Source organism: Perognathus longimembris, chromosome 16 (genome assembly GCF_023159225.1).
Source record: "Perognathus longimembris pacificus isolate PPM17 chromosome 16, ASM2315922v1, whole genome shotgun sequence".
In the NCBI taxonomy this organism is placed as follows: Eukaryota; Metazoa; Chordata; class Mammalia; order Rodentia; family Heteromyidae; genus Perognathus; species Perognathus longimembris.
Window position 1 is genome coordinate 122,414 of NC_063176.1, and position 26,250 is coordinate 148,663.

Sequence of the window (26,250 nt, forward strand, 5' to 3'; positions counted from 1 at the left end):
TTTAAAAAAAAAGAATGTAGGGTTTGGCAGGAAGAGTTGGTTTGAATTATAGCCCCACCACTTACTAAATGTGTGTCAAGGTACTTACCTTCTGTAATCTTTATTCTCTCTTTTTTTGCCCATCCTGGCACTTGAACTCAGGGCCTGAGCACTGTCCCTGGCTTCTTTTATCTCAAGGCTAGCACTCTGCCAACTTGAGCCACAGCACCACTTCTGGCCTTTTCTATATATGTGGTGCTGAGGAATTGAACCTAGGGCTTCATGTATATGAGGCAAGCACTCTTGCCACTAGGCCATATTCCCAGCCCCATCTTTATTCTCTTTATATGTAAAAGGTTTATCTGACTTTGGGAAGGGAAGAGAATCACAGAAACAGTGGGACAATGGGTGAAACAACACAACAATGATACTCACCAGACATTATGTTGGAAATGAACTTTACATGGGGGAAAGGGGACTTGTGGGGGGAAGGGTATAAAATGGGTAAAAATGAGGGAAGAGATAATACTGTTCAAAAAGAATTGTACGCATGACCTTTCCTATGTAACTGTAACCCCTTTGTACATGACCTTTATAAAAAAATTTTTAAAGTTTTGTTATTTAGCTGGGTGTGGTGGCTCAAGCCTGTAATCCTAGCTCCTTGGAAGTCAGAGATCAGGAGATCAGTCATGGTTTAAAGGCCAACCAGGGCATTAAAGTTTATAAGACAGCACCCTAACCAGTGGCTAGGCAAAGTGGTACAGGCCACTCATCCTCGATGTCAAGGGGAAACACAAGTATAAGGGAATAAAAAGCAAGATTCTAGCTGGGAAATACCCAATGCAAAAATGGGGCTAGAGGGCTTGATTCTGTGACAGAGCATGTGCCTTACAAATGTGAGGCCTTGAGTTCAGTTCCTAGTACAGGTTTTTAAAAAAAAAAATCTGTTTGTTTTCTAGGCAGGTCCTAACACTAGACAGTAAGCTCCCTTGGGGCAGGGATGTGTGTCATGTTTGGTGTTATATAACAAGCACTTACGAAGACACACTCACATATTCAGTGGGTGAGTGAACAAGTGAATGAATGCACTCATTTGGAGGGAAAGCCTCCAAAGGTAGGTAAGGTAGGTAGGAGTTTGCCATTTAATGAGGGTAACTGAGAGCCAAGAAAGGCAGCAGGGACTCACCAAGAAGGGTCTGGTAAGTCACCAAAGGTACTGGAACTTCATGCAAAGCCAAGAGTGAGAAGCCATGAAGGCTTTTCATCAAAGGAGGAATATCACTGGTGCAATGTTTTTTGTGGTTCATTCTTGCTTCTGTTAAACTAGCAATTGTTTGGCTCGAGTGCATTGGCTCACACCCATGGTCTCACCTACTTGGGAGGCATACTGAAGAGGACTGCATTCTGATGCCAGCCCTAGGCAAAAATGTGAGGTCCTACCTAAAATAAGAAAAACTAAAGGAAAAAATAAAAAGGCTAGGGGCATGGCTCTAGTGATAGAGTGGCTACCTAGCAAACACAAGGCCCTGAGTCCAAACCTTAGTACCATGATAAAAACAACAACAAAACAGAAATAATTCAAATCCATTTTACGGAACAAAAAAGAAAAAAAAAAGTCATCATTTTTTAAAAAAAAAGATTCACCTGAAATCTCACCATTCAGATCATACCTGACCATAAATACACAAGCAATCTCTCTCCATTTTATTCTGTGTAACAAACCATCAAACACCTCATGATATAAAACAATGATTTATTTCTCACAAGACTGTTGATTGAGATCATTGGGTGGCACCTCTACTCTCCATGGGGTAACTGAAGAAACAGCCACAAGTTTATCTTTACCAACTATGAATCACCAGCAAGAATGGATAAGACATGTTGGACAGGATTATCAACATAGAAAAATGTTAACGAATTTCAGTATACATTTGTTGACACAATGAGGTCACAACACAGAAAAATGTCTGGGAGCTCAGACTATCCAAGATGGCCCATGTTTCTCAAAAGCCTCTCTCTATGGGCCTCTCATTGTCTCTACAGCCTGGCCTTACCTTCCAAGAGGGCTGAAAAGGTGGCTGCCAACCAGCCCTCTTAAGCCAAGGTTTAAGCTATACACTAGTGTCTTCTGCTTCATTTAAGTAGGCAAAGCCAATCACAAGGCCAGCCAAAACACAAGGGAAAGATTCCATTCATTGATGAGAATTGTCACATATGTGCCAAAAATGAGGAGTCACCATATTGAGAAACTGTCTACCCTACAAGCTGACCTGCTAAATACTAAGAAGTTATTTACTATTTCTGGTGATCAATAATTATCAAAGCAGAGTTCAGAAACAACAAATCCAAAGTAGAATGCCTTATTTCATATAAAAATTTAAGTGGCTATCCCAGGTAGACTTTTATCTCAACCAACAAGAAGCCAAAAGTAGAGATGTGGTTCAAGTGATAGACTGCCAGCCTTGAGGGACAAAGCTAAGGGACAGCACCTAGGCCCTGAGTTCAAAAGCTACTACTGGCACAAAAAAATTATATGGGGACTGGGAATGTGGCTTAGTGGTAGAGTGCTTGCCTTGCATGCATGAAGCCCTGGGTTCGATTCCTCAGCATCACATAAACAGAAAAAGCTAGAAGTAATGCTGTGGCTCAAGTGGTAGAGTGCTAGCCTTGAGCAAAAAGAAGCCAGCAACAGTGCTCAGGACCTGTGTTCAAGCCCCAGGACTGGCAAAAAAAAAAAAAAAAAAAACCCTCTGGGCCAAAAAAATTTTTTTATATGGATTATTTAGATAAGGTGACAGTTTGTAAGTGTTGTGAGAGATGTAGAGTGGGAACACCGTATTGGCACGTAAAGTTAAAATGAAGGCAGTGAGGGGGAAAAGGCAGGTGCTAAATCAGGAAAATGGTTCAAATTGCCATAAGCATGTGTCCCGCTGAGGTCTCTACCCTTAGCCTGAGTATTAACTGAGTGTGAGAGGTGATTGAAACACATCTTTTGTCCAATCTCACATCCTGGGGCCAGAATAGAAGCATGTCAAATGTGCAGACCCAGGGACCTAGCACAATACCTCATCATACACTACAAAAGAAGCAGCAGATACAAACTACACCCAAAGTAATGCCACCAAAACCAGCAACAACCAATCGATTGACAAATCAAGGGGAGCAAATATGAAACCAAAAGAATAGTTTTCCCTCACCCTTTGATTTGTAGAGGGATGCTTAAGTCTTCGTTTTGTTTATCATAAAGCTACTTGACTGAATGGCACATGAACGTACAACTACTTCCTGGACTTGTCTGTGCATCTCTAAATAATCCTCAAGAGAAAGGACCAGGCATACCAATGTCTTCCTCTCTCATTCCTGCTGCCCTTGTTCAGTTCACCAGCAGTCCTGCATTTGAGTAGGACTCCTCATCTCTACCTCTACCAGTCCATCTTCCACGTAGCTGCTGGACATATCTTTTATTACTTTTGTTGTTGTTGTTGTTGTTGTTGGATAGTCAAATTTGCCTGAACCAGCCTGGTCCTGGATTCTAATTACTGCCTCCTGCATAGTGGGGGGCCACAGCCACATCTGGCTTATTTAGATGTAGTCTTGCTAACTCTGCAACGTAAACCTGGAGGGCTGAAGAGGATCATAAAATTTAGAAAATAGGTAACTTTTACACTTAAATATGGCCTAGTGGCAAGAGTGCTTGCCTCCTACAAATGAAGCTCTCAGTTCGATTCCCCAGCACCACATATATGGAAAATGGCCAGAAGGGGCGCTGTGGCTCAGGAGGCAGAGTTGCTAGCCTTGAGCGGGAAGAAGCCAGGGATGGTGCTCAGGCCCTGAGTCCAAGGTCCAGGACTGGCCCCCCCCCCCCAAAAAATCACAATGTGAAAGCAGAATATTTGTCCACTAGTTACCAGAATTACTCAGTAAGACAGGTCATCCTCAGTCTCCCTGGAGAAGGCAGGAAACCATACCCATGTCTCTAGGGGGAAAAGGAATTACATAAAAATAATGTTCAGTAAATCTGACTTTTCTAGCCAACTAGAGGAAACAGTTACATAATCAATCCAGGTCGGGGAGGGCAAAAAGCATGGCTTGAGTGGCAAAACATCTGCCTAGCAAGCCCAAGGCCCTGAGTTCAATGGCCAGTACTGAAGAAGAAGAAGAAGAAAAAAACAGAATGACAGATGAGGAATTTATACATTAAAAAATATTTTTAAGACCTGAAACTTATGAAGACAGCTCCACAGCCAGAGGCTGGCATGGCTTCAATAATAAACCACAAACAATAACCCATGCTTATTGTTTATTTCTCAAGCCATGATCTGATTAGGACCTGGTTTCTATGAAGAGATGGTACTCCTTGCCAATCTGGGCACTCAGGCCTACTTGATTCCTGTTGCACTTCACTGTAAATTGTCATTCAAGTTAATATACCAGCTTCTGAAATCTTGTTGAGTATGAATATACCCTAGAGAGAAGTCAATTCTTATGAGATTTACTTTTGGTATTTCCAAGGTTACGACTCAAGCTTTGGTGAGAAATGATTACCTATAACAATGTTTATAACTAGTCACAAGGCACTTCCCCAGCCTCACTCTAAGGCTTCTCTGCAAGCACTTTTAGCAAAATATTCACAGATTAAAAACTGACTACTGGGATGGAATGCAAACTCAGTGGCAAAGTACTTGCCTAGTAAGTGCAACATCCTGGGCTCAATTTCCAGTACCAAAAAGACCAAAAACAAAAACAAAAAACGGAATCAGAAACCAGTGGCTTGCACCTATTTGCTACTCAGGAGGCTGAGATCCAAAAGACTGAGTTTCAAAGCCAACCAGGGCAGAAAAAGTCTGTAACATCCTAGTTCCCATTAACCAGCAAAAAGTCAGACTTGAGATGTGGCTCAAATGATATAACACCAGCCCAGCAAGTAAGCAAGCTGAGCAAGCAAGCTGAGTAAGCAAACACAAGGCCAAATTCCACACCACCCCCAACCACAAAAAGGTTTAAAAATACAACATAATGGCAAACAAGGAAAATTCGCTTTTATTTGGAATTATAATCTATTCTCACTTCCAAAAGACCCACCTCAGAAAACATCCATGGATGTTGACTTACCAATACAAAAGTAAGCCATCAATGTCTGATTATAATACAGAGTACACAATAAATTATATTTACATGCAATGCCTAGATTATCACACACAGAGTAAAAAAAATACAGCATTTTATATACATTTAAAAAGATTTACATTTTCATACACAATTTAAAAAGTTAAAAGTTCTCTGTACAAAATCTTATATGTACAGAGTTAATATATCCCCATTTTCATGGCTGTATAACCACAGCAATTGGCATAAAAGTATAGTACTACAAACACTTGGGCTCTTTTTACTTCATATTCAGATCTTGGCACCCATACAATAATACATTATTTCTGAAATGAGAGTTAAAGGAAGGAAATGTAACCATGCATACATTTTTCTAATGTAAGAAAAGGAGATAAAATTTGCTACTAAATCAATAGTTATTAATTCCCTTGTGTCCTTCTCAATTCCTGTCTACTCTTATATAGGTGCATGCAAAACCAGCAAAGTAGGGATTTTTAGTAATGTTAAGTTATAATACTATAGTCAGACAGTACTTAAGCTTTAAGAATGCAGCTACCTAACAGTGCTAGCCTAACATTTATTTCTGCTTTGGCAGAACCTTTATGAAGACATTACAAAGTAAAGTTCACAGAAATGTCAATACTTTTCTTAATTTGTAGAATCTGAATCAGACAGTAGGCTGACCACTTGAAAAACAAACTGACAACATAGCATTTGACATCTAAGATACTGTGCAGTCTCTGTTCCGAGGACTCAGGGAGAAGAAATCTATGACAAACCACCCAAGGATTATCTACTGTCCCTAAAACGAAGCACTTGCAAGCTTCCAATCTGTTAACTAGACACCTGATGGCTTTATAAAAAGTTCAAAGTAAGCTACACTATTCATCTTTAAAAATCTTGTTGAAAAGTAGCAAAGGTATCAGTACCTTCCCTCCTCCCCGAAGTAGCTAAAGATCTCAACAAGAAAAATAAAGTGCCAATGTCTAAAGTATTGTTAATTGTTTAAGAGGCACTAACCCATTTGATGGCTTAGGATTAAATATGAAAATAGGCCAGATCTGATCTGAATAATAAATAGAAGGTAGGTATTCTAGTCTTAAGTAATCCCTGCCTAGATGGGGGCTGAACCAGAAAACTACCTACTCCCCCATTTATTGCTTTGAAACCAGTACACATACTTCCAATTCAAACACACAAGCAGAGTTCTAAGACGGAAAGCACAGGGTCTGCGCCACTTTGAAGTCAAAAAAGAAGGTGCACTCTTTATTGCAGGGTGGAGAGATGCTGAGACTCTCTTCTCCACAGCTCATGTCTTCACAAGAGTCCTCACTGACAAGAAAGGGAAACAAAAATGGGCAAAATAAAATAGCTGCTGTTAGTCTATACATGGGTATCTCTAGTGTTAGGACTTTGGTTTAATACTTCTAGAAATAACTAACTGCAGAATGCTAAGTATTTTAAATCCAAAATGCAAACAGCCTATCTCCCATCCTATGATCTGGTAAATGTCTTTTATCAAAAACTGCATCGCTGATTGCTCAAATACTAAAGCAAGAAACTAATAAGCTATGAAGGTGGAACTTCTGGTCTTCTCTCTACAGAATAAAATGATCAAATTTAGTAGAAGTAACTTAGTAACTTTGGGGGCTGGGGATATGGCCTAGTGGCAAGAGTGCTTGCCCTGTATACATGAGGCCCTGGGTTCAATTCCCCAGCACCACATATATAGAAAATGGCCAGAAGTGGCGCTGTGACTCAAGTGGCAGAGTGCTAGCCTTGAGCAAAAAGAAGCCAGGGACAGTGCTCAGGCCCTGAGTCCAAGCCCCAGGACTGGCCACAAAAATAAATAAATAAATAAAAATAAAAGTTGAAGGTTAAATTGCTCATTTAAAAAATAAATAAATAAAAATAAACTTTGGACCAGACAATGACATCTGACAAAATTGTTGGAACACCTACGGTGGCCCTAGTTTTCATCACCTAACTCCCTATCAATCCCTTTTCCTTAGAAACATTAATTTTATATTAATACCAACAGCAAAAAGCCTAAAATGCCATTCCACTGTTGTTTCTCTTTGGATTTTTTGGTGGTAATGGGCTTTGAACTCAGGGCTTGTCTTTGCTAAGTAGGTACTCTGCTGGTTGAACCACAGCTTCCCAACCTTTTTGCTCCAGTTGTTTCTGAGATAGGGCCTTGCTCTTTGCTGAACAGCCAGCAACCAGGACTGTGGTTCTACTTTATGCTTTCTACCATAGCTGGGATGAAAGGTATACAACACCACATCCAGCTCTTTTCTACTGGGATAGCATCTTGTGAAATGGTATGGAACAATGATCCATTCAATCTCTGCTTCTCACATACCTACATCACCACATCCTAGTAACTACTAGCTAAGATCGGTTCTTGAAAACTTTTTTCTTGGGCTGACCTCAAACTACCATCGTCCCAATCTCAAATCTCAGTCTTTTTTTTTTTTTGGGGGGGGGGGGGTTGGCTGTGGGGCTTTAACTCAAGGCCTGGGCACTTGTCCCTGAGCTAGCATTCTACCATTTGAGCCACAGCACCACTTCTGGCTTTTGAACTGTTAATTGGAGATAAGGGTCTCACAGAGACTTTTCCGCCAGCCTGGCTTCAAACTGCAATCCTCATATCTCAGCCTCCTGAGTAGCTACGATTATAGGCGTGAGCCAATGGCGCCCGGCAATCTTAGTCTTTTAAGTAGCTAGGTATAACAGTCACCAGCACCTGGCACCTGGCTGGTTTTTTGTTGTTGTTTTTTTAAATAGTTGAGCTGTAATTCAAAGAGTTAACATAAATGAGGTGAGAAAAAAATAGGAATTTTTGAAGGTAAGATTTACACATCACTCTTTTAATTGAAACTATTGGCTGATGGCAGTAGAGTTGGGGATGTCTCTGATTTTTCTAGTATTATACTATTACTTGGAGTCTGCAGATAAGCCAGGATACTTGCTTACCTTTCACTTGCATCCAGGCAACCCCCCTCTGGGATTGTTGGCAGCTCAGGAACGCTATAGTAGCTGTTGTGAAGGTTCTGGGCTGTGCGCCTTGAAACAATCCAAACTAACTTCTTAAGGTCAGGTTTGCAACATTCAGGAGAAGAATATTCTGCGAGGCATTTGGAAACTAACTCTCTCCAGTAAAAAAACTCAGTGTCATTAATCTGAGAAAAAAAAAGATGAAGAAAAAGAAGTTACAGAAATCAAAAGGTTTCCAAACCTTGCCACACGTTGGAATCACCAGGTGATCTGTAAAAAATGCTGGCAACTGCTCTCATACCAAACAGTCTGATTTGATCCATATGGAATATGACCTGGGAGTCAGGAGTTTTCCAAGTCACCCAAGTGGCTGAAATGAACAACCAAAACTAAATATAATTTACATAGGAACACACACACACACACACACACACACACACACACACACACGTTTGACTACTCTAAGAAAACACATTGGCCTAAAATCACCAAGTCTGTCAAAGCAACTACCAATACATTCTTTTTTCTTTTCTTTTTGCCAGTCCTGGGGCTTGAACTCAGGACCTGAGCACTGTCCCTGGCTTCTTTTTGTTCAAGGCTAGCAATCTACCACTTGAGCCACAGCACCACTTCCAGGCCTTTTCTGTTTATGTGGGGCTGAGGAATCGAACCCAGGGCTTCGTGCATGTTAGGCAAGCACTCTACCACTAAGCCACATTCCAGCCCCCAATACATTCTTTAACAATCCACAGTGCAAAGGAATTCAACATTCCTTTTGTTACATGTTACTGTAACAAAGCACTGTTTGGTTTGCACAGTTATACACAGTTGGCATATTATCACACTACCTACAAAGGGAAGAAGTCAGTAATCTGAACAGAGTTTCTCCCATTCTTCCAGCCCTGGAAGCCCTGCTTCAGTTTGACTTAATTATTGATGGTTCCTAAATCACTATCACTGTAAAGTGCAGATGAAAAGAACACTGTGGCTGAAACAATAACTAAATGTCCCCTACAAGATGTTTCATACCCTATAAATTTCCACAAGCAAAGACTTTTGTTTTTTGAGATAGTGTTTTACTTGGCACAAGCTGGCCTCAAATTCACATTGTAGGCCAAGCTGGCATTGAACTCTTTTTTTTTTTTTTGGTTTATTAATTGAACACAAATTTTTTTACAAGGTGTTGTGCAAAAAGGGTACAGTTACATAGTAGGGCAGTGTGTACATTTCTTGTGATATCTTACGTCCTGTTTTTCTATCCCTTCTCTAGGTCAGGTAGACATATATACAATATACAATGTATCAAGAACATATACAGTATTCACAGACTTGGTCTCTACTGTCTCTCCGTCTCCCTTTGTTAACAGTCATATATCAGGGAGATCATGCCCTTTTGTTTTCTGTGTTCTAGGCTTGTCTCGCTCAACATTATTTGTTCGAGTTCTGACCATTTCCCTGCGAATAACAATATTTCACCATTCCTAACCGCTATGTAGTATTCCATTGTGTATAGGTACCATATTTTTTGGATCCATTCGTCTGTGGAGGGGTATCTGGGTTGTTTCCATATTTTGGCTATTGTGAATTGTGGCATTGAACTCTTGATCTCCTGCCTCTCTACCTCCAAAGTGCTGGGATTAAAGGCCTATGCCACCGCAGAATTATTTTCTAACAACTAGATTTCCATTTTCCCCACCCCTACAACCTGGTTTCTACCACTCTTTTCTCCCCACTCTTCTGATATCACCTCTGAGGTATCAGTGACCTGTTTCAGTTTTCATTATACTGGACCTTTCATCAAAATTTAGTACTCTTACAAGAGAAGGGGTAGCACTGTCCAGAAAGAAAGAAGTCTTTACTGGACTTATGTAACTGCAATTCCTCTGTTCACCTTTATAGTAAAAAAAAAAAAAAATCAGCACTCTTGGCCACCTCTTTCTTCAAAACCTCTTTTCAACCCACCAGCGCTCTAGTCTGTACATATGTTCCTCCACTTGGTCCCTAAGCAGAGGAAAGCCAACAATGAAAACCAGAGCTTCAACTGACCTCTAAGCAAGGGCTCACAAGTTCTTTATGGTTTCAACTACCCCTCTGCATGAGAAATTCCAAATCTCAACTGTGGCTGAGATCTTACCATGTCTTACATAGTTTATCTTTTGAGTATAGAAGACCCTAAAATCACACTTCTCTCATAACAGATTAACTTTTTCCCAAGTTTCTTTCAATGATGCCAACATTATCTCAATCATTAGGGCCAAATTTTGATTACTTATGATTCCTCACCTCATTTGCATGCTCAGCTTCCCAAATGAATCTGAGTATCCTTATTCCTGTTTAAGACAATCACCTAGGCATGCTAACAGCAAGCCTACCTGAGATTTTTTTTCAAACCAATCCCATCCCACCAGCTTCTTAGCCATAAGCCTCTGCTGTCCAAACCTTCAATCTCAAAGATTCTAAACTCCCGAGAGACAAAGAACAAAAAGACAAACCATTCAAAAAGCAACACTTAGAAACCATTTGGTGTAAACCAACTGCACAACTCTTGGGGGGGAGAGGGGAGGGGGGAGGGGAGAAATGAGGGAGGAGGTAACAAGTAGAACAAGGAATGTACTTACTGCCTTTCATATGAACCTGTAACCCCTCTGTATCACACTTAGACAATAAAGAAAAAAAAGATTCTAAGCTCCCTGTCACAATGCTCTGCTGATCTGCTCTGATTCTTTACTAACAACCCCCTCGTACTTTTAGCTTCACTATTATGTGGCACTGAGACACACAATAATAAATACAACATAACACCTTAAATTAAGCCTCAGAGTTCCCCAACTACACTATTAGTGTTATGAAAGAGAAAGTACTGTGCTTTTGTTTTGCACTTCTCTAAAATTGCAGATAATGACTGAACTGGCCTTCCTCAGAGGAAACATGACTGATGTTTTTTAAGTCATACCACTAATGAAACAATGACAGCCCTACAAGTGATAGGGACACCATCCTACTACTCTCATCCCATTAGTGTCTGCATTGTCTGTTTCCTAGTATACAGTCCAGAACAATATTCAGACAGCAGTGTGGACAACTATTACTATCTGACTGAAGTATTACAGAAGTGACACCTGCCTGCAAAAAGAGTCTAGACTAAGCAACAGAGTAACCTTCTAGCTAATACTGTCTACCCCATGGGAACTATAACACTTAAGATACAAGAAAACAGTGAATACATTAGTGTAGAACCCCATAATATTTAAGGCACCACAAGGAAAAAGTGAAACTTCAGGAAAGAAATTTGCTTTAAAGAAAAATTAAGGACTGGAGATATTTACCTTGGAATGTTTTTTAACATGCAGGAGAGTTTCCAGTAATTCAACGGATTTTAAAGTTTCTACTTCCAAATTGAGAAGGCACAGAGCTAATATAGATGGCTACAAAAAATAAATAATATTTTGTAAAATTCAAAACAAAAGACAAAACTGAAAGACACATGTAAGCAAGACTTAAACTTACTTTTGCTTTTGAAAAGGTGAGTCGGCAGTGGCAAGCTTTTAGCTGGGCTTCGAGTTTATCAAGGCTCAGTATTTCTTTCCTATGCAATGCAAAGAAAGGACAAGGATTCATTAAACTTTCAAAACCTTAAATGACTTCAAGGACTTGTTGTTAATAGTCCAAGTTGCAAGTGTAGAAGGAATAAAAATACCTTCTTACTGGTATTTTAAACTTTTAGTTAGAGCAGTATTCAAAGCATTTAATACTGTTAATCCCACTCACCGTTCTGAAGTATGACAAAGTACAATCGTATGGTATAAGTGCAAAAAGTTTAAGGCAGTAGTAGCTTCCAATTCATAGTGCAACTTTTCTGAAATTATTTTTTCCATCCGCTTAATGTCAGAAGCAGTGCATTTACACTGACTAATCCGGATCACATCATGAACACAGGGGATATTACACTCTTTTTCCACTATCCCAGCAGCCAGCAGAAAACAACAGACACCAATGCAGGACAGATGTTTAGGTTTCACCTAAAAAAGATTGGAAGGGATTTTTTTAAACCACTGTCATTGTGATACTTAAAAGAATATTGTAATGAGAGCTGGGAATATAGCCTAGTGATAAGAGTGCTCGCCTCGCATACATGAAGCCTTGGTTTTGATTCCTCAGCACCATATAGAAAAAAGCCAGAAGTGGCGCCGTGGCATGGTAAAGTGCTAGCCTTAAGCAAAAAAGAAGCCAGGGACAGTGCTCAGGCCCCGAGTTCAAGCCCCAGGACTGGCAAAAAAAAAAAAAATATATATATATATAGTAATGATACTTTTTTTTTTTTTTTTTTTTTTTTTTTTTGCCAGTCCTGGGCTTGGATTCAGGGCCTGAGTGCTGTCCCTGGCTTCTTTTTGCTCAAGGCTAGCACTCTGCCACTTGAGCCACAGAGCCACTTCTGGCCGTTTTCTGTATATGTGGTGCTGGGGAATTGAACCCAGGGCTTCGTGTATAGGAGGCAAGCATTCTTGCCACTAGGCCATATCCCCAGTCCCGTAATGATACTTCTTAATCAAACTAATTCTCTTCTGTGTACCTTCTCTTACCTACAATTATAGTCATTTTTACATTTAGACCTTCTTAACCTATTTCTTAAGGCTACTTAAATAATTTAAATGTAAGCAAAGGGTTTTTCAATGCAGGGTCAAAGTCTGTATTTCTAGATTAGAATTTCACTGTCTGAAATACAAATAACACATTCCTCCTCAAAATAAGCCAACATACACAAAAAATTGTTTGTATGTGTTTATATACATAAGTATACTTTCTACATTTTATCTCATGCAAAACATCTGTAGGAATCATTCCATTCTCTGGTGTCATTTTGCCTGGAAAGTAGCCATTAGTCTGTGCATTGTCGGACATATGGACAGGCTGCCATGGGCAGATGGCTGTCCTTTACAGTGCCCTGAAAACTGACCCAGCAGCTGATAGTGATCCTACAGGCAGAATAATTACATTTCTCTAACAGTTGTTGCTGATTTTAGTAACACTGTGGATCTCTGCTTTAAAGACTGATGGGAAGGCAGTGGGTCATCTTTACTATGTTTTCCTTATTTGTCAAGCTTCAGTATTAAATCATCTCAACACCAACAAAAACATAAAGAGAAATGAAAACTTTATTTTAAAGAACATATAACATATACACACAGACATACTACCTAGGAAAGTAATTTTTATTTTGGCATATTTTCCAAGAGAAAAGAATTGAATGGGTACAGAAAATCCTAACAAAAGATGTAAGGACAATCTACTCTTTGTAGTCTCTTTAGCACTAATGTTCACAACTTTTGATTATTGTAAATGTTTATGTACAAAAGACTTTATTGCATTCTTTTGATAAATGTTCATTGAACTGTTGTGTGCTAGGCATTGGAGTAGGAACAAGGGCATGTAGAGATTAAAAAATGAAAAAAAAATGGACCATAAAAACCATTAAATACCTTCATAAGAGCCAAAAATCTGTCCAAAATATTGACAGCCAGGACAAAAGTTTCAGTGCAAGATCCAAAAAAGTTGGCTAAACTCCTTAAATCTTCTACTTTGGCATTTCTCAATCTTGAACACAAGGTATTGTCATTCTGCAATGAAAACCAAGAGTCAAAAAGTTAATTATTTTATTAGAATTAGAGAAATACAAAGATTCAAAAAAGACTGTCATTTCATCTTGGTATCAGCTACCTAAAGCTATACATGCCACAGAGGTAAGATGTAAATATACAACAGGGCTGGAGGTATGGCTCAGCATAGAGCACCTGTCTAGCAAGGTCAATACCGAGTTAAACCCCTATACTGCCAAAATGAAATAAAATAATAAAAATGAACACAGAGAGCTTTTAGTAATTAAATATAAGGTGAAGTGTTGCCATATTCCAGAAGATTACAGCAAAAACAGTGTAATTTGGCAATTTGATTCCCTTGATACAATTTGTTTTATTCCTTGTAAAATAGTAAGAGTCTACTATAAATACACTGAGGCTTAAGACACGAATTAAAGGCCAGTATTTGAAGAACATTTCAATACTTCACATTACTTCCAGTTTTGCTAAGAAACCAAAGCATAATCCCGGTACAGTATTTAGCTGGAAGACTCACTCTGCAGGCTTTGATCTTGATTCAACGCGGGGCGGGGAGTATTTCCTCTAACCGCTATCAGCTGCTTCAGTGCATGACGTTTTCTGCAAACTTACCTCTGGGGTAGCCTCGATCAAGCTCAGCCCTTTTTCTCGAGGTTGGAATCTCTGTTCTTGTTCCAGGTAGAATCTCAACAATCCCAGGAGCTGGACTCCCTCACCACCTGCCAGGTGCTCGCCCCCCAGATCCTTCATCTGCGGCAAAGACCCCAGGAAAGGTTGAGAATCACCTGGGGGCGACCCCAGGGAAGGCCGGTGGCTGTGCCTGGGGCCCGCGGCGGCCCCGGGTGTGGGGAGCCGGAGCCCCGCGGGAATCTGCCCCCACCGCTGAGGAGGTGTGGCGGGGGAGGGGCCGTGGTCACGTCCGCCGGCCGGCGCTGGATCAAACTGGCCGGCGGAGCCCTCCACAAACAGGAAACTCCACGGGCGGCGGCGGCCCCTCCGTCCACCCGACCTGCATCTGCGGGGGAGGGGGAATTCTGCCCGGAGACAGCAAAGTGTGTGTGTTAGGGGGGTACTGAAGCTTGACACAATGGGGGGGGGGTCTCCCGACAGAACAAAGAACCGGAGGGAGGAGACTCGGAAGCCCCGCCCCTCCGGGGAAACCCAGCTCAGGACCCCATGGCTGGAGCCGGGACCCCAGCCTTTCCCGGTCCACTCCCAGGAACCCAAACGACAAGCACCCCGGGGGGGCGTGGCCCTCCCAGCTGGGGTCGGGAAACGGAAAAGCCGCCGGCCCCTCGCCGGAACGTGCCCAGCTCATCCACCCAGGTACCCCGGCTCCGCACCCAAGACGAGCCCGGCGGCTGTCAACCCCCCAAAGCACCCGCCGAGTCGAGTCGGCCGCCAAGACAAAGAGGCGAGAGCTCGGAGGAGAAGGGCCTTTCGCCTCGTCACCCGCCCCGTCCGCCTCGCCAGCCCCGGCCGCCCTCCCCCGCAGGACTCCCCCGGAGAGCCGCCCGGGGGCTGAGGGCGGGCAGCGCTCGGGCCGCCCGGGGGCCGCCCCTCCTCACCTCCACCACGTCCCGACCGCGAACAAAGAAACCCAGAGTCAGCCCGGACGGCCCCACTCACCGTGCCTGAGATGCACCCCTACCGGCCCGGCGACTCGGTCCGGGGCGGTCCGGCGAGCCGAACCCGTCTCGGAGGTCGGGGGCCCGCCGCCTCAGCGATGCCCGGGGGTGAGCATCCGACCCTTCTCCTGCCCCCGCCGCCCCGGCCTCACAACTTCGGCCTCATCCCGCTCCCGGCGCGCGCACCCTCAGCGCACCCCGGGCGCAACACCGGCCCCCCAGGCCCCCCACGTCCGCCGGCCCCGCCGCAGCCTCGGCGCGGCCCCAGCAAACCCCTTGTTTTCGTTTTGAGTTTGCGACGCCCCTCAGGGGGCGGGGCACGTGACTCCCCGCGGAGGGATCCTCCACCGCTGAACAGACCTCGAAAAAGAGTCCCTCCTTCGAGCCACTGTGTCCAGCCTCTCTTTGGGCCGCCCCAGCTCTCCTCGGCTTTACCGAGCCCAGTTCCAGGTCACAGAATGTAATCTGGACGGCACGCTTATCCCACGATTGATCCGGAGCAGGAGGAAAGAAGTGTAGGTGGGCCGCGTGCGGAAGGAGATCCTTCCTGGTCGAATTGCACCTTTTAAAGGTCCCCGATTTGTTTTGTTTTCGCTGTTTTGAAAAGTCCGCCCAAAGTAGCGGGCTCTCTGATTGGATACGGGTGGGGCCTGCAGATTGCTGGGGGACCAAATTTAATCCCGAATCTGGATTGGCTGATGATTGGACATGGAGTCCTCTGATTGGCTCTCACCTTATCCGGAACCCCTATCTTCCTCCCAGGCCTTAGCAACTCCGCGGTCCAGATTGCGTTTGCTGGGTTCGGTCGATTAGAAGCCCTGCAGTTACCCGCACTGGGTTTCTGCGCTCTTCCTCCCCTAGCTACCCCCACCTGCGCAGGAAAAATGCAATGCACCGGGTGGCGACTTGAAAGTGGCAACCGCTTCCAATCAAGTTAGAACATTATCAAGGTGCATAGTGAAAGTCTCCAGAAAAATGCTATTGTGCCCTATTGTGTGTGTTAAAACCTTGGTGGCAGAGAAAACAAACAATTCCCCCCCCTCCCCTTTGGCCAGTTCCTGGGCCTTGGACTCACCGTCCCTGGCTTCTTCCAGCTCAAGGCTAGCAACTCTGCCACCAGAGCCACACCGCCCCTTCTGGCCGTTTTCCATATATGTGGTGCTGGGGAATCGAACTGAGAGCTTCCTGTGTAGGAGGCAAGCACCCTTGCCACTAGGCCATATTCCCAGCCCCCAATTTTTTTTTTTAAAGGACTAAAAGCAACCAGATGGGCAAAAAGCTGAGCGGTTCAAGCTGAGCGATGGCTGCACGGTCCCCTATGCCAGTTTCTACCGTTGTGTGCAAGTTTTCCATTTTAGAAAAAGTTCAAAGAAGAGACTTTTCAATAAAAACTGCATTGATGAGCATATATAAACATCTAATCTAATCATTATAATTTCATTCCTCCAGAAGTTGTAGTTGTGTTGTTTTAATGAAGACTCCCACAGCCTCTTGGTCCTCCCTTCGCAGACATTATCGTTTATTGCCCATTATAATTAGCGTTTTTGACACCTCTCTCAAGGTGGGGCAAAAAGCCAACCAACAAGGTGCCTAAGGCTGGAGAAACTTTCACACGGAATGAGACTGACTTCCCTGGAACATTTATAATGAATTTCCTTTCTGCCTCAATCCCTGCCTCCCACGAAATAAATATGCAGCTTGGTAAAGAGTACATTTGTGAGTTCTAATCTGCACAACCATCCCCAAGAAATGACTTTTCTGTGTTCTTGTATATATTTTCTGTGAGTTGATTGGCTACATGGGAAATATGGGAAAGCACATGGTACAGCTTTAACAGCAGCTCTCGTCTTTCTAGAAGAAATACAGGATTTTAGGAGTAGATGCCTTTACATATTAGCTAGAACTAGACCATGGCATCTATCTGAGCATAGGAGCAACGAGGGGAGAAGGGAACCCAAAGTTAAAGTTCTTATTTCAGAGAAGTATGGCCTTCTTAAGGGTTTGGAAAGTAAAATAAAATTAGTACTTTTAAATGATCTATAAGTCATATAATGTGATTCAGTGTATCCTTGATCTTCTAAGTATTACTTAAACTGTCACCTTGATTGACAGACTCGTCTCAGTGGAATCCCATTCCAATAAACATTAACAAGCACATGCAACTTATTTAGAGAGTAAAGCTAAGATCAGAATTTAGATGACAGTTGTCATCTTGACAGAGGCTAAAGAGGCTCAGTGAGCAGACTCCACAGAAACAGAAGCAGCTGGCAGAGACACACACCATGACCAGAAGAGGAAGACATCTGGGGACTTTTTCTAAGATGGCAAGGTAGTAAAGGAACACAAGATAAAATTAGATGTGAAAGAGGAAATGTAATGTGAGATGTAAGAAATAACAAAACATGGGCTGGGAATATGGCCTAGTGGCAAGAGTGCTTGACTCCTATACATGAATCCCTGGGTTCGATTCCCCAGTACCACATATATAGGAAATGGCCACACGTGGCGCTGTGGCTCAAGTGGCAGACTGGCCTTGAGCAAAAAGAAGCCGGGGACAGTGCTCAGGCCCTGAGTCCAAGGCCCAGGACTGGCAGAAAGAAAGAAAGAAAGAAAGAAAGAAAGAAAGAAAGAAAGAAAGAAAGAAAGAAAGAAAGAAAGAAAGAACAATACATGAATACATGACAATAAGAGAAAGATCTAGAAATTGTCCTTTGCTTAAACCATAACTAGGTAACATTATATAAAATACTGTTTTGTAACTGGCATTTTACACATCTTTGTAGGCAGTCTCTAAGGTAAAGTTTTGTGAGATGTGTTAAGTTTCCGACTGTTTGTAATACCTGCTCTGCAAAAATCAAAGCCTGGCCAAGTTATCCATATGAAGCCCTTTTTCTACTTCAGTCCACTCTTTAAGATTAAAGGAAAGCAATCATTACTAGTTGGATCTAGTCATCACATCATCCTTTTGTTTTGTTTTCAAAGTACTTTCTTGTATGTTTGCCTATATTGGGGATTGAACTCAGGGCTTTGTGCTATCACTTAGCCTTTTCACTCTAGGCTAACACTCTATCACCACTTGAGCCACTTTGACTTCTTGCTGGTTACTTGGAGATAAGAGTTCATTTTCTGGCTCAGACTGGCTTTGAAGCAGGATCCTCAGATTTTAGCCTCCTTAGTAGTTAGGATTACTGGAGTGAGCCCCAAATCAATAACAAACAACAACAAAACAATAATGATATTCTAAAAGGAGGGGGAAATTGTGTAGATTTTTCAGGTATGCTGATTATTTTGTTTGCTAATTTATCTTTTATTGTTTTATGGTACTTCTCCAAACTCTCAATGTCCTTCTAACTTTGGCTTTCAGTGCTACAGATACAGGTGGCATTTACTTAGAAGACAGTCCCACTAGGGTAATAAGACTTTATGTACATTAGCTACTTTTTAGCCTTTCCTGAACAATTTACCCCTACAAGATAAGAAAATAAACCTTGCAGCCTACCCAAAAGACTAAGTGAATTTATTTTAAGATACTTGGTTTTGAATAGTGCACGAAGAGTGCAATGGGATTGGTGATACTGGGCCTGACATAGAACCTGTTATCTGCCCTCAGTGATATCTGACACTGAAACTACACTCACAGAGACAATGCTTGGATTCGGCAAATGCTTGACTCCATATGGTGTGTCCATCAAACCTATCCACACTCCAGCTCTAGCTAAATAATATAGGGTATGGCAGGGCCCTGCTGTATATCCCTAACTATGTAATGCATCAAATATCCCACAACCTTCCCAACTGCATCTGTCTCCTCAGAAATAATGGCTTGTGATCGCCAATATTAATTTTTTCCAAGAATTTTTTTCTTTTCTGTTCTTCAGACCAAACCCAGGGCCTTGTACTTGCTAGGCAAGCACTCTACTACTGAGCTACACCCCCAGCTCCTATACAAGACATTTAATGAGCACATGCTACATTCTAGGTATTGTCCTAGACCTTGGGGATGTAGAAATTGATGAATGAAATAAGATACCAGAATTTACCCTAGTGTATCTGCAGTGTGGCCTAAGTGCTTGCTGGCTGACTAAGGGATCTTCATGGCTTTGAGTCCCTGCTTTCCTACTCCCTGGGGATAGCACCTTTGAATACTTGCAAGACTTTCCTTTGCCCTCAGTTTCAGCTTGCTTTCTAATCTAAAAAACAAAATCAAACCACCTGGGGTGGTTGGGTCTAGTTCACTAGAAACAAATAACAAATGTTTGTGAAAGCAATTTGCTCTCCACAGTAATAGTTTTCACAATGTTAGGACTTCCTGAAGGAGAGAGAAAGGTGGGATCTGCTCAGGAAAGAAATCTGTTAGAAAGCAGCCCTCAGAGGAAAGAAATTCAACACCAGGACTGTAAAGCTGATGTGAGCCACCGCTACCCCCACCCCATTCTTTTTGGCTCCCTCTCTGGATGGTTTTGAAGCTCAAACTTCCTGCTTAGATTAACTCTGCTAACAGAACCCACAAAGGAGACAGGAATGCCTGTCCCAGGGACAGGAACAGGGAAGTTATAACCCAACCCAGAAGCCATCTGTTAGTGATTCAGATTTTTTAACCAAGAGTTTATTTTTTAATCTGAACCTAGGAAAATTAAACAATGTACATATTAAACAATGCATCCCTTTCAGCATTTAATCCTCAGAATAAATCAGTTTTAAGAACTCTGCTAGTCTTCACTCTCCTTTCTGATTTGTCCAGGAAAAGATCTTCTCAAACCTGAAATCAGCAAGCCCAGTGGTTTTTTTTTGTTGTGAGGCTTGAACTCAGGACCTGGGTGCTGTCTTTGAGCTTTGTGCTCAAGGCTTGAGCACTTGAGCCACAGCTCCACTTCTGGTTTTTCAGTGGTTAAGTGGAGGAAGATAAATGTTTCATGGGCTTTTCTGCCAGGGTTGGCTTTGAACCTTGATTCTCATATCTCAGCCTCTTAATCAGCTAAAATTACAGGTGTGAGCCATCAGCACCTCACCAAGCCCAACGTTTAACAATTTATTTACCAAAATAAATATCATATTTCTGTTGTTAATGATAATAGCATGCTTTTGCTTTCTGGGGAGGGTTTATAAACACATACAAGCACAATACAGTCAATTCCAAGATATTGATATGCCCAGACCCAGAACTGTGGCAATTATCCATACCTTAGTGACCACCTGAATGCCTATAGCTAGAAGACTGGGTTTATTTTGTTTTTATGTCAGTACAGGGGCTTGAACTCAGGGTCTGGATGTTGTCCCTTAGCTTTTTCACTCAAGGTGGACACTCTACCATTTTAACTACAGCTCCATTTGTGGGTTCGGGGGGAGTTTTTTGATTTTGCTTTTGTTTGTTTGCTGGCCAATTGAAAATAAATCTCTTGGACTTGTCTGTCCCAGCTGGCTTCCAATGGTGATCCTCAGATCTCAGCTTCCTGAGTAGCTAAGATTGCTAGCATGATCCACTGGGAGCCAATAAGGACCAGTTTTTCTAGCTAGACAGTTAAGCACCTTCCAGTTCTACTAGCTTATATGAGAGGGAGTTAACCTTAGGTATACTAGCTCTGAATCCTGACTCAATGTCCAAAGCTCTTTCTTATAGGCTAAAACTCAACTGAAATAAATGAAGTAGCTTTGACTTGGTGTGAAAGGCTGAGGAAGAAAAGGATAAGTAAGAATATAGTTTTCTGAGATCAAAGCTGGGTCTGTCCCAAAGTAAATGTCTCTCTTCTTCCTCTCCCCCTCCCTCCCCTACTGTCTCTTATCTCTTGTCTGCCTCTGTGTGTATGTCTCTCTCTCTGCCCCTGCCTCTCCATGTCTGTCTCTGTTTCTCTCTTTCTGTCTCTCTCTGTCTCTCTGTCTCTGTGCCTCTCTCTCTCTCTCTGGCTAGTACTGGGGATTGAACTTGGGCCTGGGCCCTATTCCTAAGTACTGTACTACTTGAGCTACACCTCCACTTGGAGGACTTTTGGGTTGGCTTTGAATGGCAGCCCTCAGTCATGAATCACAGGCATCCAGCGTTTTTTTGTTTTTGTTTTTTTTCTTTTTAAACAAAGTCTCAATATGCTGCCCAAGCTGGAACTAAACTCCTAAGCTTAATGATCCTCTTTCCTCTTGCCTCAAATCCCCACCCCCTGCCAGTAGCTGGACTTCAAACTGACCCAGATTACATTCTGGAATAGCATACGTTATTATTTACATAAAACATTCAGATAGTTCCTGTCTTTTCTTGATGTTCCAGTTGTATGGGAAGCTGATACTCAATAAAGAACCAGTCAGGAGACATCTGTTGAATGTATCATCTGATTCCCAAAGAAGCTTCACTATCTGTGAAAATAATGATCTTTTATTTTTGCCTCAACTGAACAGACAGATGACATTTAAAGTGATATGAATAGGAGCATAAGTACAAATTTTGCTTTTGTTCACTAAAAGTGTTTTCAACTTCTAAAAAGGATTACCCTATAATAAAGATGTGTGTGACTGTTTAATTATATAAATTATGTTTCAATCATTCAAAATTCAGTCACATTCATAATCATGGCTACATGCAGGAGTAAAACCAGTTTTAGGGAGAGGAAATTTTAAGCTGGACAACATTGAGGGATTTTCTCTAGGAAAGAGAGAATTAACAAGTACAAAATTAAAATGAGATGATTCAATATGGACCATAAGTGTTTATATTTTCTTGCCATTGCAATGAAGGACAACCAAATTTAGTAGATTAAAGCAATCACTTTTACCATTATCACCCATAGTTCTATAGCTCTGGGAAGTGAGTTGGCCAATGTCAAGTGGTTAGCTTTTTCTCAGGCATGTTTTCTCTCTGTCTGTCTCTCTGTCTGTCTGTCTGTCTGTCACTCTCTTTCTCTCTTTCCCCCCCTCTTTCTCTTTGAGATAGCTTCTTGCTATGTAGCCCAGGCTGACCTAGAACTTGTGATCCACCTTTGCTTCAACTGCCCAAAGAACTGGAATTATAGTCACAAACCACTTATGAAGCTCTAGTCAAATGGTGGCTAAGGCTGCAGTCATCTTGTGGCTCACATGATAATTGTCTAAGTCAGTACTGACTGTGGGCTGGGACCTCAACTATGTGGTGTTGCCATGTGATCTTTCCACTTCCTCATGCTATGGTGACATGTCTAAAGAAAGTCAGATAAACACTGTCTCCATTTATGACTAGCTTTGCCTTGCCAAACACATACCATCTGTGCAATACATCTTGAGTCTCATAGTTCCAGAGGTAAGATGTTCAAAATAGTTCTCAATGAGTTCAAATAAAGATGTTGGCTGAGCTGTTCTCCTTCTGAAGGCTCTCGGAAGGGTACAACTCCTCACCTTCTCTGCTAACCACAGGTCACTCCTTGGCTTGTGGTCCTTTCTTTCCTCTTCAAAGCCAATGTCATCATATTGTGTCTTCAAACCTTTCTTGACTCATTCTTCTGCCTCCTTCTTTCACTTACATGGACCTTGTAATTGCATTGGACCTATCAAAATAATGTCCCTTTTGATTTTATGATTTGTTAATTAGTATCAAATTATATTTTAGGGCTGATTTGATTTTGTGTAAAATCACTTAAAAATTCTATCTTTTCCAATATTAACTTACGATTTCTTCTTCTTTATTAGTTGGAGGACTGGCTGAACATATTAGCACACTCTTGTAATCCGAGCTACTTGGGAAGCAGAGGCAGGAAAGATGATTAGTTCAAGGCCATCCAAGCAAAGATAGTAGTGACACTCTTGTCTCAAAATAAAAAACAAAAGGGCAGGGTCCATGACTCAAGTGGGAGAGCACTTACCTGTCACCTGTCAGGCTAAGGCCCTCAGTACTGAAATGAAAAAACAACAACAGCAACAACAAAAAACTCACTGTAGCCCAAAAAACTACCTATTCTACTTTCTACAAATTCCCTCTCCCTTCCCCTTTCCCTCTTCCCCCTCACCCTTCCTCCCTTCCCTCCCCTGCTCATGTCTATCTGTTCCAACTGTCTGTCCCTGTCTCTCTCCCTCTCTCCCTCTCTCCTTCTCTCCCCTTCTTCTCCCTCTCCCTTTTCCCCTTTTCCTCTCTTCCTCTCTCCCTCTCTCTTACTTGGTATAACTGCATAGGCTGATCTGTAGCACATGGGTTGAGACAAGCCTCCCGTCTAGACCTCCCAAGTGCTGTGATTACAGGCATGTACTGACAAGCCCAGATCATTGCCCTTCCTTTTAAGGAAGTACTGTTTTTGACATTATCCAGAAAAAAGGAAAAATCTGTGACATTTTTTTCTTAATATCCAAACACATGCTACCAATTTCATCATACATTTTATTACTTTTACTTCATGTCCACTCATTTTGTATCTGAATATCTCTCTCTCTCTCTCTCTCTCTCTCTCTCTCTCTCTCTCTCTCTCTCTCTCTCTCTCTCTCGCCAGTCATGGGCTTGAACTCAGGGCCTGAGCACTGTCCGGGCTTCTTTTTGCTCAAGGCTAGCACTCTGCCACTTGAGCCACAGCACCACTTCTGGCCGTTTTCTATATATGTGGTGCTGAGGAATCGAACCCAGGGCTTCATGTATACAAGGCAAGCACTCTCGCCACTAACCATATTCCCAGCCCCCATCTCTCTCTTTTTAATAAAAACATTTGTAAGTGGGGAAAAAATAAGGTATTTTGATGCTGGGGATCTGATTCCATGATAGACTGTTTGCCCAGAATGTAGGAAGTCTTGGTTTCAATCTCAACACCACTAACAAATAAACAAACCAATAAAGTTATGTTCTCTTTTACATTCAATTATTTATTCTTTTCCAATTATTTCATTGCAACGTCTCAAAATGTGTTTTCAAAGTTCAGCTAAAGTAGAATGTCTGTAATTCACTTCCAGCCAGATTTCAGATGCTCATGGACATTCAGTTACCTCCAAATCACAGAGAGAAAGAGAGAGAGAGAGAGAGAGAGAGAGAGAGAGAGAGAGAGAGAGAGAGAGAGCAAGCAGCACAGACAGCAGCCTTAACTGACTGCTGTGAGAATCTCTTCCTTTTACAAAACGCAGGAAAATAGGGGTAGGGTATATATAGCTCACGTGGCAGAAGTCCCTGGGTTCAATTCCCCAAGACAGGAAGGGAAAACTTAGAAAAACATATTTGTGAACTGTTAATTAGTTGTGTCCTCCAGCAAACCAACAGGATCTGTAGAACCATACAGCACATGGAAAACATTCTATTCTGAGACAGACTAGCAGGCTGACAAGATGCCCACCCCAACCTCTTCATCACTATTTTACATGGTATTTTTTTGAATTCAGGAAAAAGGAGACAAAACTGATTTGAACCCACTCCATCCAGTTAGCTATATTTTGTATTACATATATTCACAATAGTTGCATTAATAGTTTGTTAGTCTCAACCAAGACAACATAAGATTGCTGTTTTATTGACACATTTAATCAATAAAACATTTACCTGCATATGTACTTGTATTTTCCTTTATTCCTTTTTTTTTTTTTGTAAATAGCAATTCCTCAAAAGGTAGGAGATATGAGTGTATTTTTAGGCAAATTTCTTTCCTTCTTCCTTCCTGTCCTTCCTTTCTTTGTTTCTTTCTTCCCTCCTTTCTTTCCCTCTCTCTTTCTCTCTTTCTTCTCCTTCCTTCCTTCTTTCTTTCTTCCTTCCTTCCTTCCTTCCTTTCTTTCTCCTTGAGCTTGTTTTAGGGCTCGATCTCAGGACCTGGGCTCTATGACCTGAGATTTTTGCTCAGGGACAACACACTACCACTAAAGCCACAGCTGTACCTCCAGTTTTTGATAGTTAATTGGAGACAAGAGTCTGTGTGGACTTTTCCTCCCAGGATGGCTCTGATTTTCAGATCTCAGCTTCCTGAGTAGCTAGGATTACAGGCATAAGCCACCAGCACCTGGATCTAGCCAAACTTCTAACAAAGCTGCTTTCACCACATACCCACCACACAAAACCCAAGGAAGGCATGAGTGAAAGAAAAAAAGGATCCTTCTTGTCTGCATGGGAGCTATCTAAAGATTGGTCACATCCTGGGAGAGTGTTTTATCAATCTCTGGCAAAAGCTTAGGTCCCAGAGTGAGTTGTCAGTGTGTTCCACGCAGTCCTGATTGGGGCTCTTTAGCAGATGTGTGGGCTGGAGCAGGACACATTTTCTAATTCTTTGTAACAGAAGATGACAATCAGCACATTCTTCACTCTTCCAGGGCTTTTTCAGCATCTGCATCCCATAGTTGTAAGAGGAAGCCAAGCTTTGTGAGAACTCATTATTAAAAAAACACAGCAAGGTCAAGGGGTATAGTCTGTGCTAAGCAGTAGGAAAATAGACATGATGAGGGAAGCTCACACTGAGCACAGGAAAACCAGTAGTTGCCAACTTAGTATGACTATTGTGTCTGGTAAATGCTTGTGATATAAAAGTATGTTATCTCAAGATCTTGTATTTAAATATAATAGAAACTTCTTGACTCATTTTATAGTAATACGAGCATTTAGAATATACAGACTCTCCTAGACATTTTACAAATGCCACCATCATCCCCCACCAAATACATAGCTTTGAAATCCTTGTTTCATTTATTCAGCTTTAAAAAACACTTTATTATAGGCCCAAGGTGTCTGTCTGGTGGAAAGACAAAAAGTGACTACAGTTTAGGCTCTGCCCTTAGAGAATTCAGAGCCTAATGGGAATGAATGAAGTCAACAAACAATACATCAATGAATGGATTTATGGAAGTGGAAGTGTATAGGAAGCAACAAAAAAGAGGATTGAAGCGCTTAATCTCAGGATAGGGGAGAGGGCTAGAGAAATCTTTCAGAGGAGGCCATATATGACTGCTTCTAGAAATTGCTTCTATTTTGACACTGTCTTCTCTCTTCAACTCCAAATGTTACATTCATTTTTTAGGAG

General features: G+C 42.0%; 1 protein-coding gene across 1 annotated transcript; it reads right to left on the minus strand.

Moving 5' to 3' along the window:
* Nucleotides 1-4,993: 4,993 nt before the first annotated feature.
* On the minus strand, nt 4,994-15,539 carry Ccng2 (cyclin G2). Its single transcript, XM_048364418.1, has 8 exons — nt 15,327-15,539; nt 14,310-14,447; nt 13,563-13,700; nt 11,854-12,104; nt 11,593-11,671; nt 11,412-11,510; nt 8,065-8,270; nt 4,994-6,417 (listed from the first exon to the last, which is right to left on the minus strand). Exons 2-8 carry the CDS (start codon nt 14,445-14,447, stop codon nt 6,294-6,296), a joined length of 1,035 nt encoding a protein of 344 aa, XP_048220375.1. The 5' UTR covers nt 15,327-15,539; the 3' UTR covers nt 4,994-6,293.
* Nucleotides 15,540-26,250: the final 10,711 nt, after the last annotated feature.

Bases quoted from the DNA above. Each gene is read 5' to 3' on its own strand.
- Ccng2 (XM_048364418.1), bottom strand. From the start codon at position 14,447: ATGAAGGATCTGGGGGGCGAGCACCTGGCAGGTGGTGAGGGAGTCCAG. The intron at 13,701-14,309 runs GTAAGTTTGCAG...TTTTCATTGCAG, and splicing joins TGATCGAGGCTACCCCAGAG to AATGACAATACCTTGTGTTC. The intron at 12,105-13,562 runs GTATTTAATGGT...AATCTTTTTTAG, and splicing joins GATTTTTGGCTCTTATGAAG to GTGAAACCTAAACATCTGTC.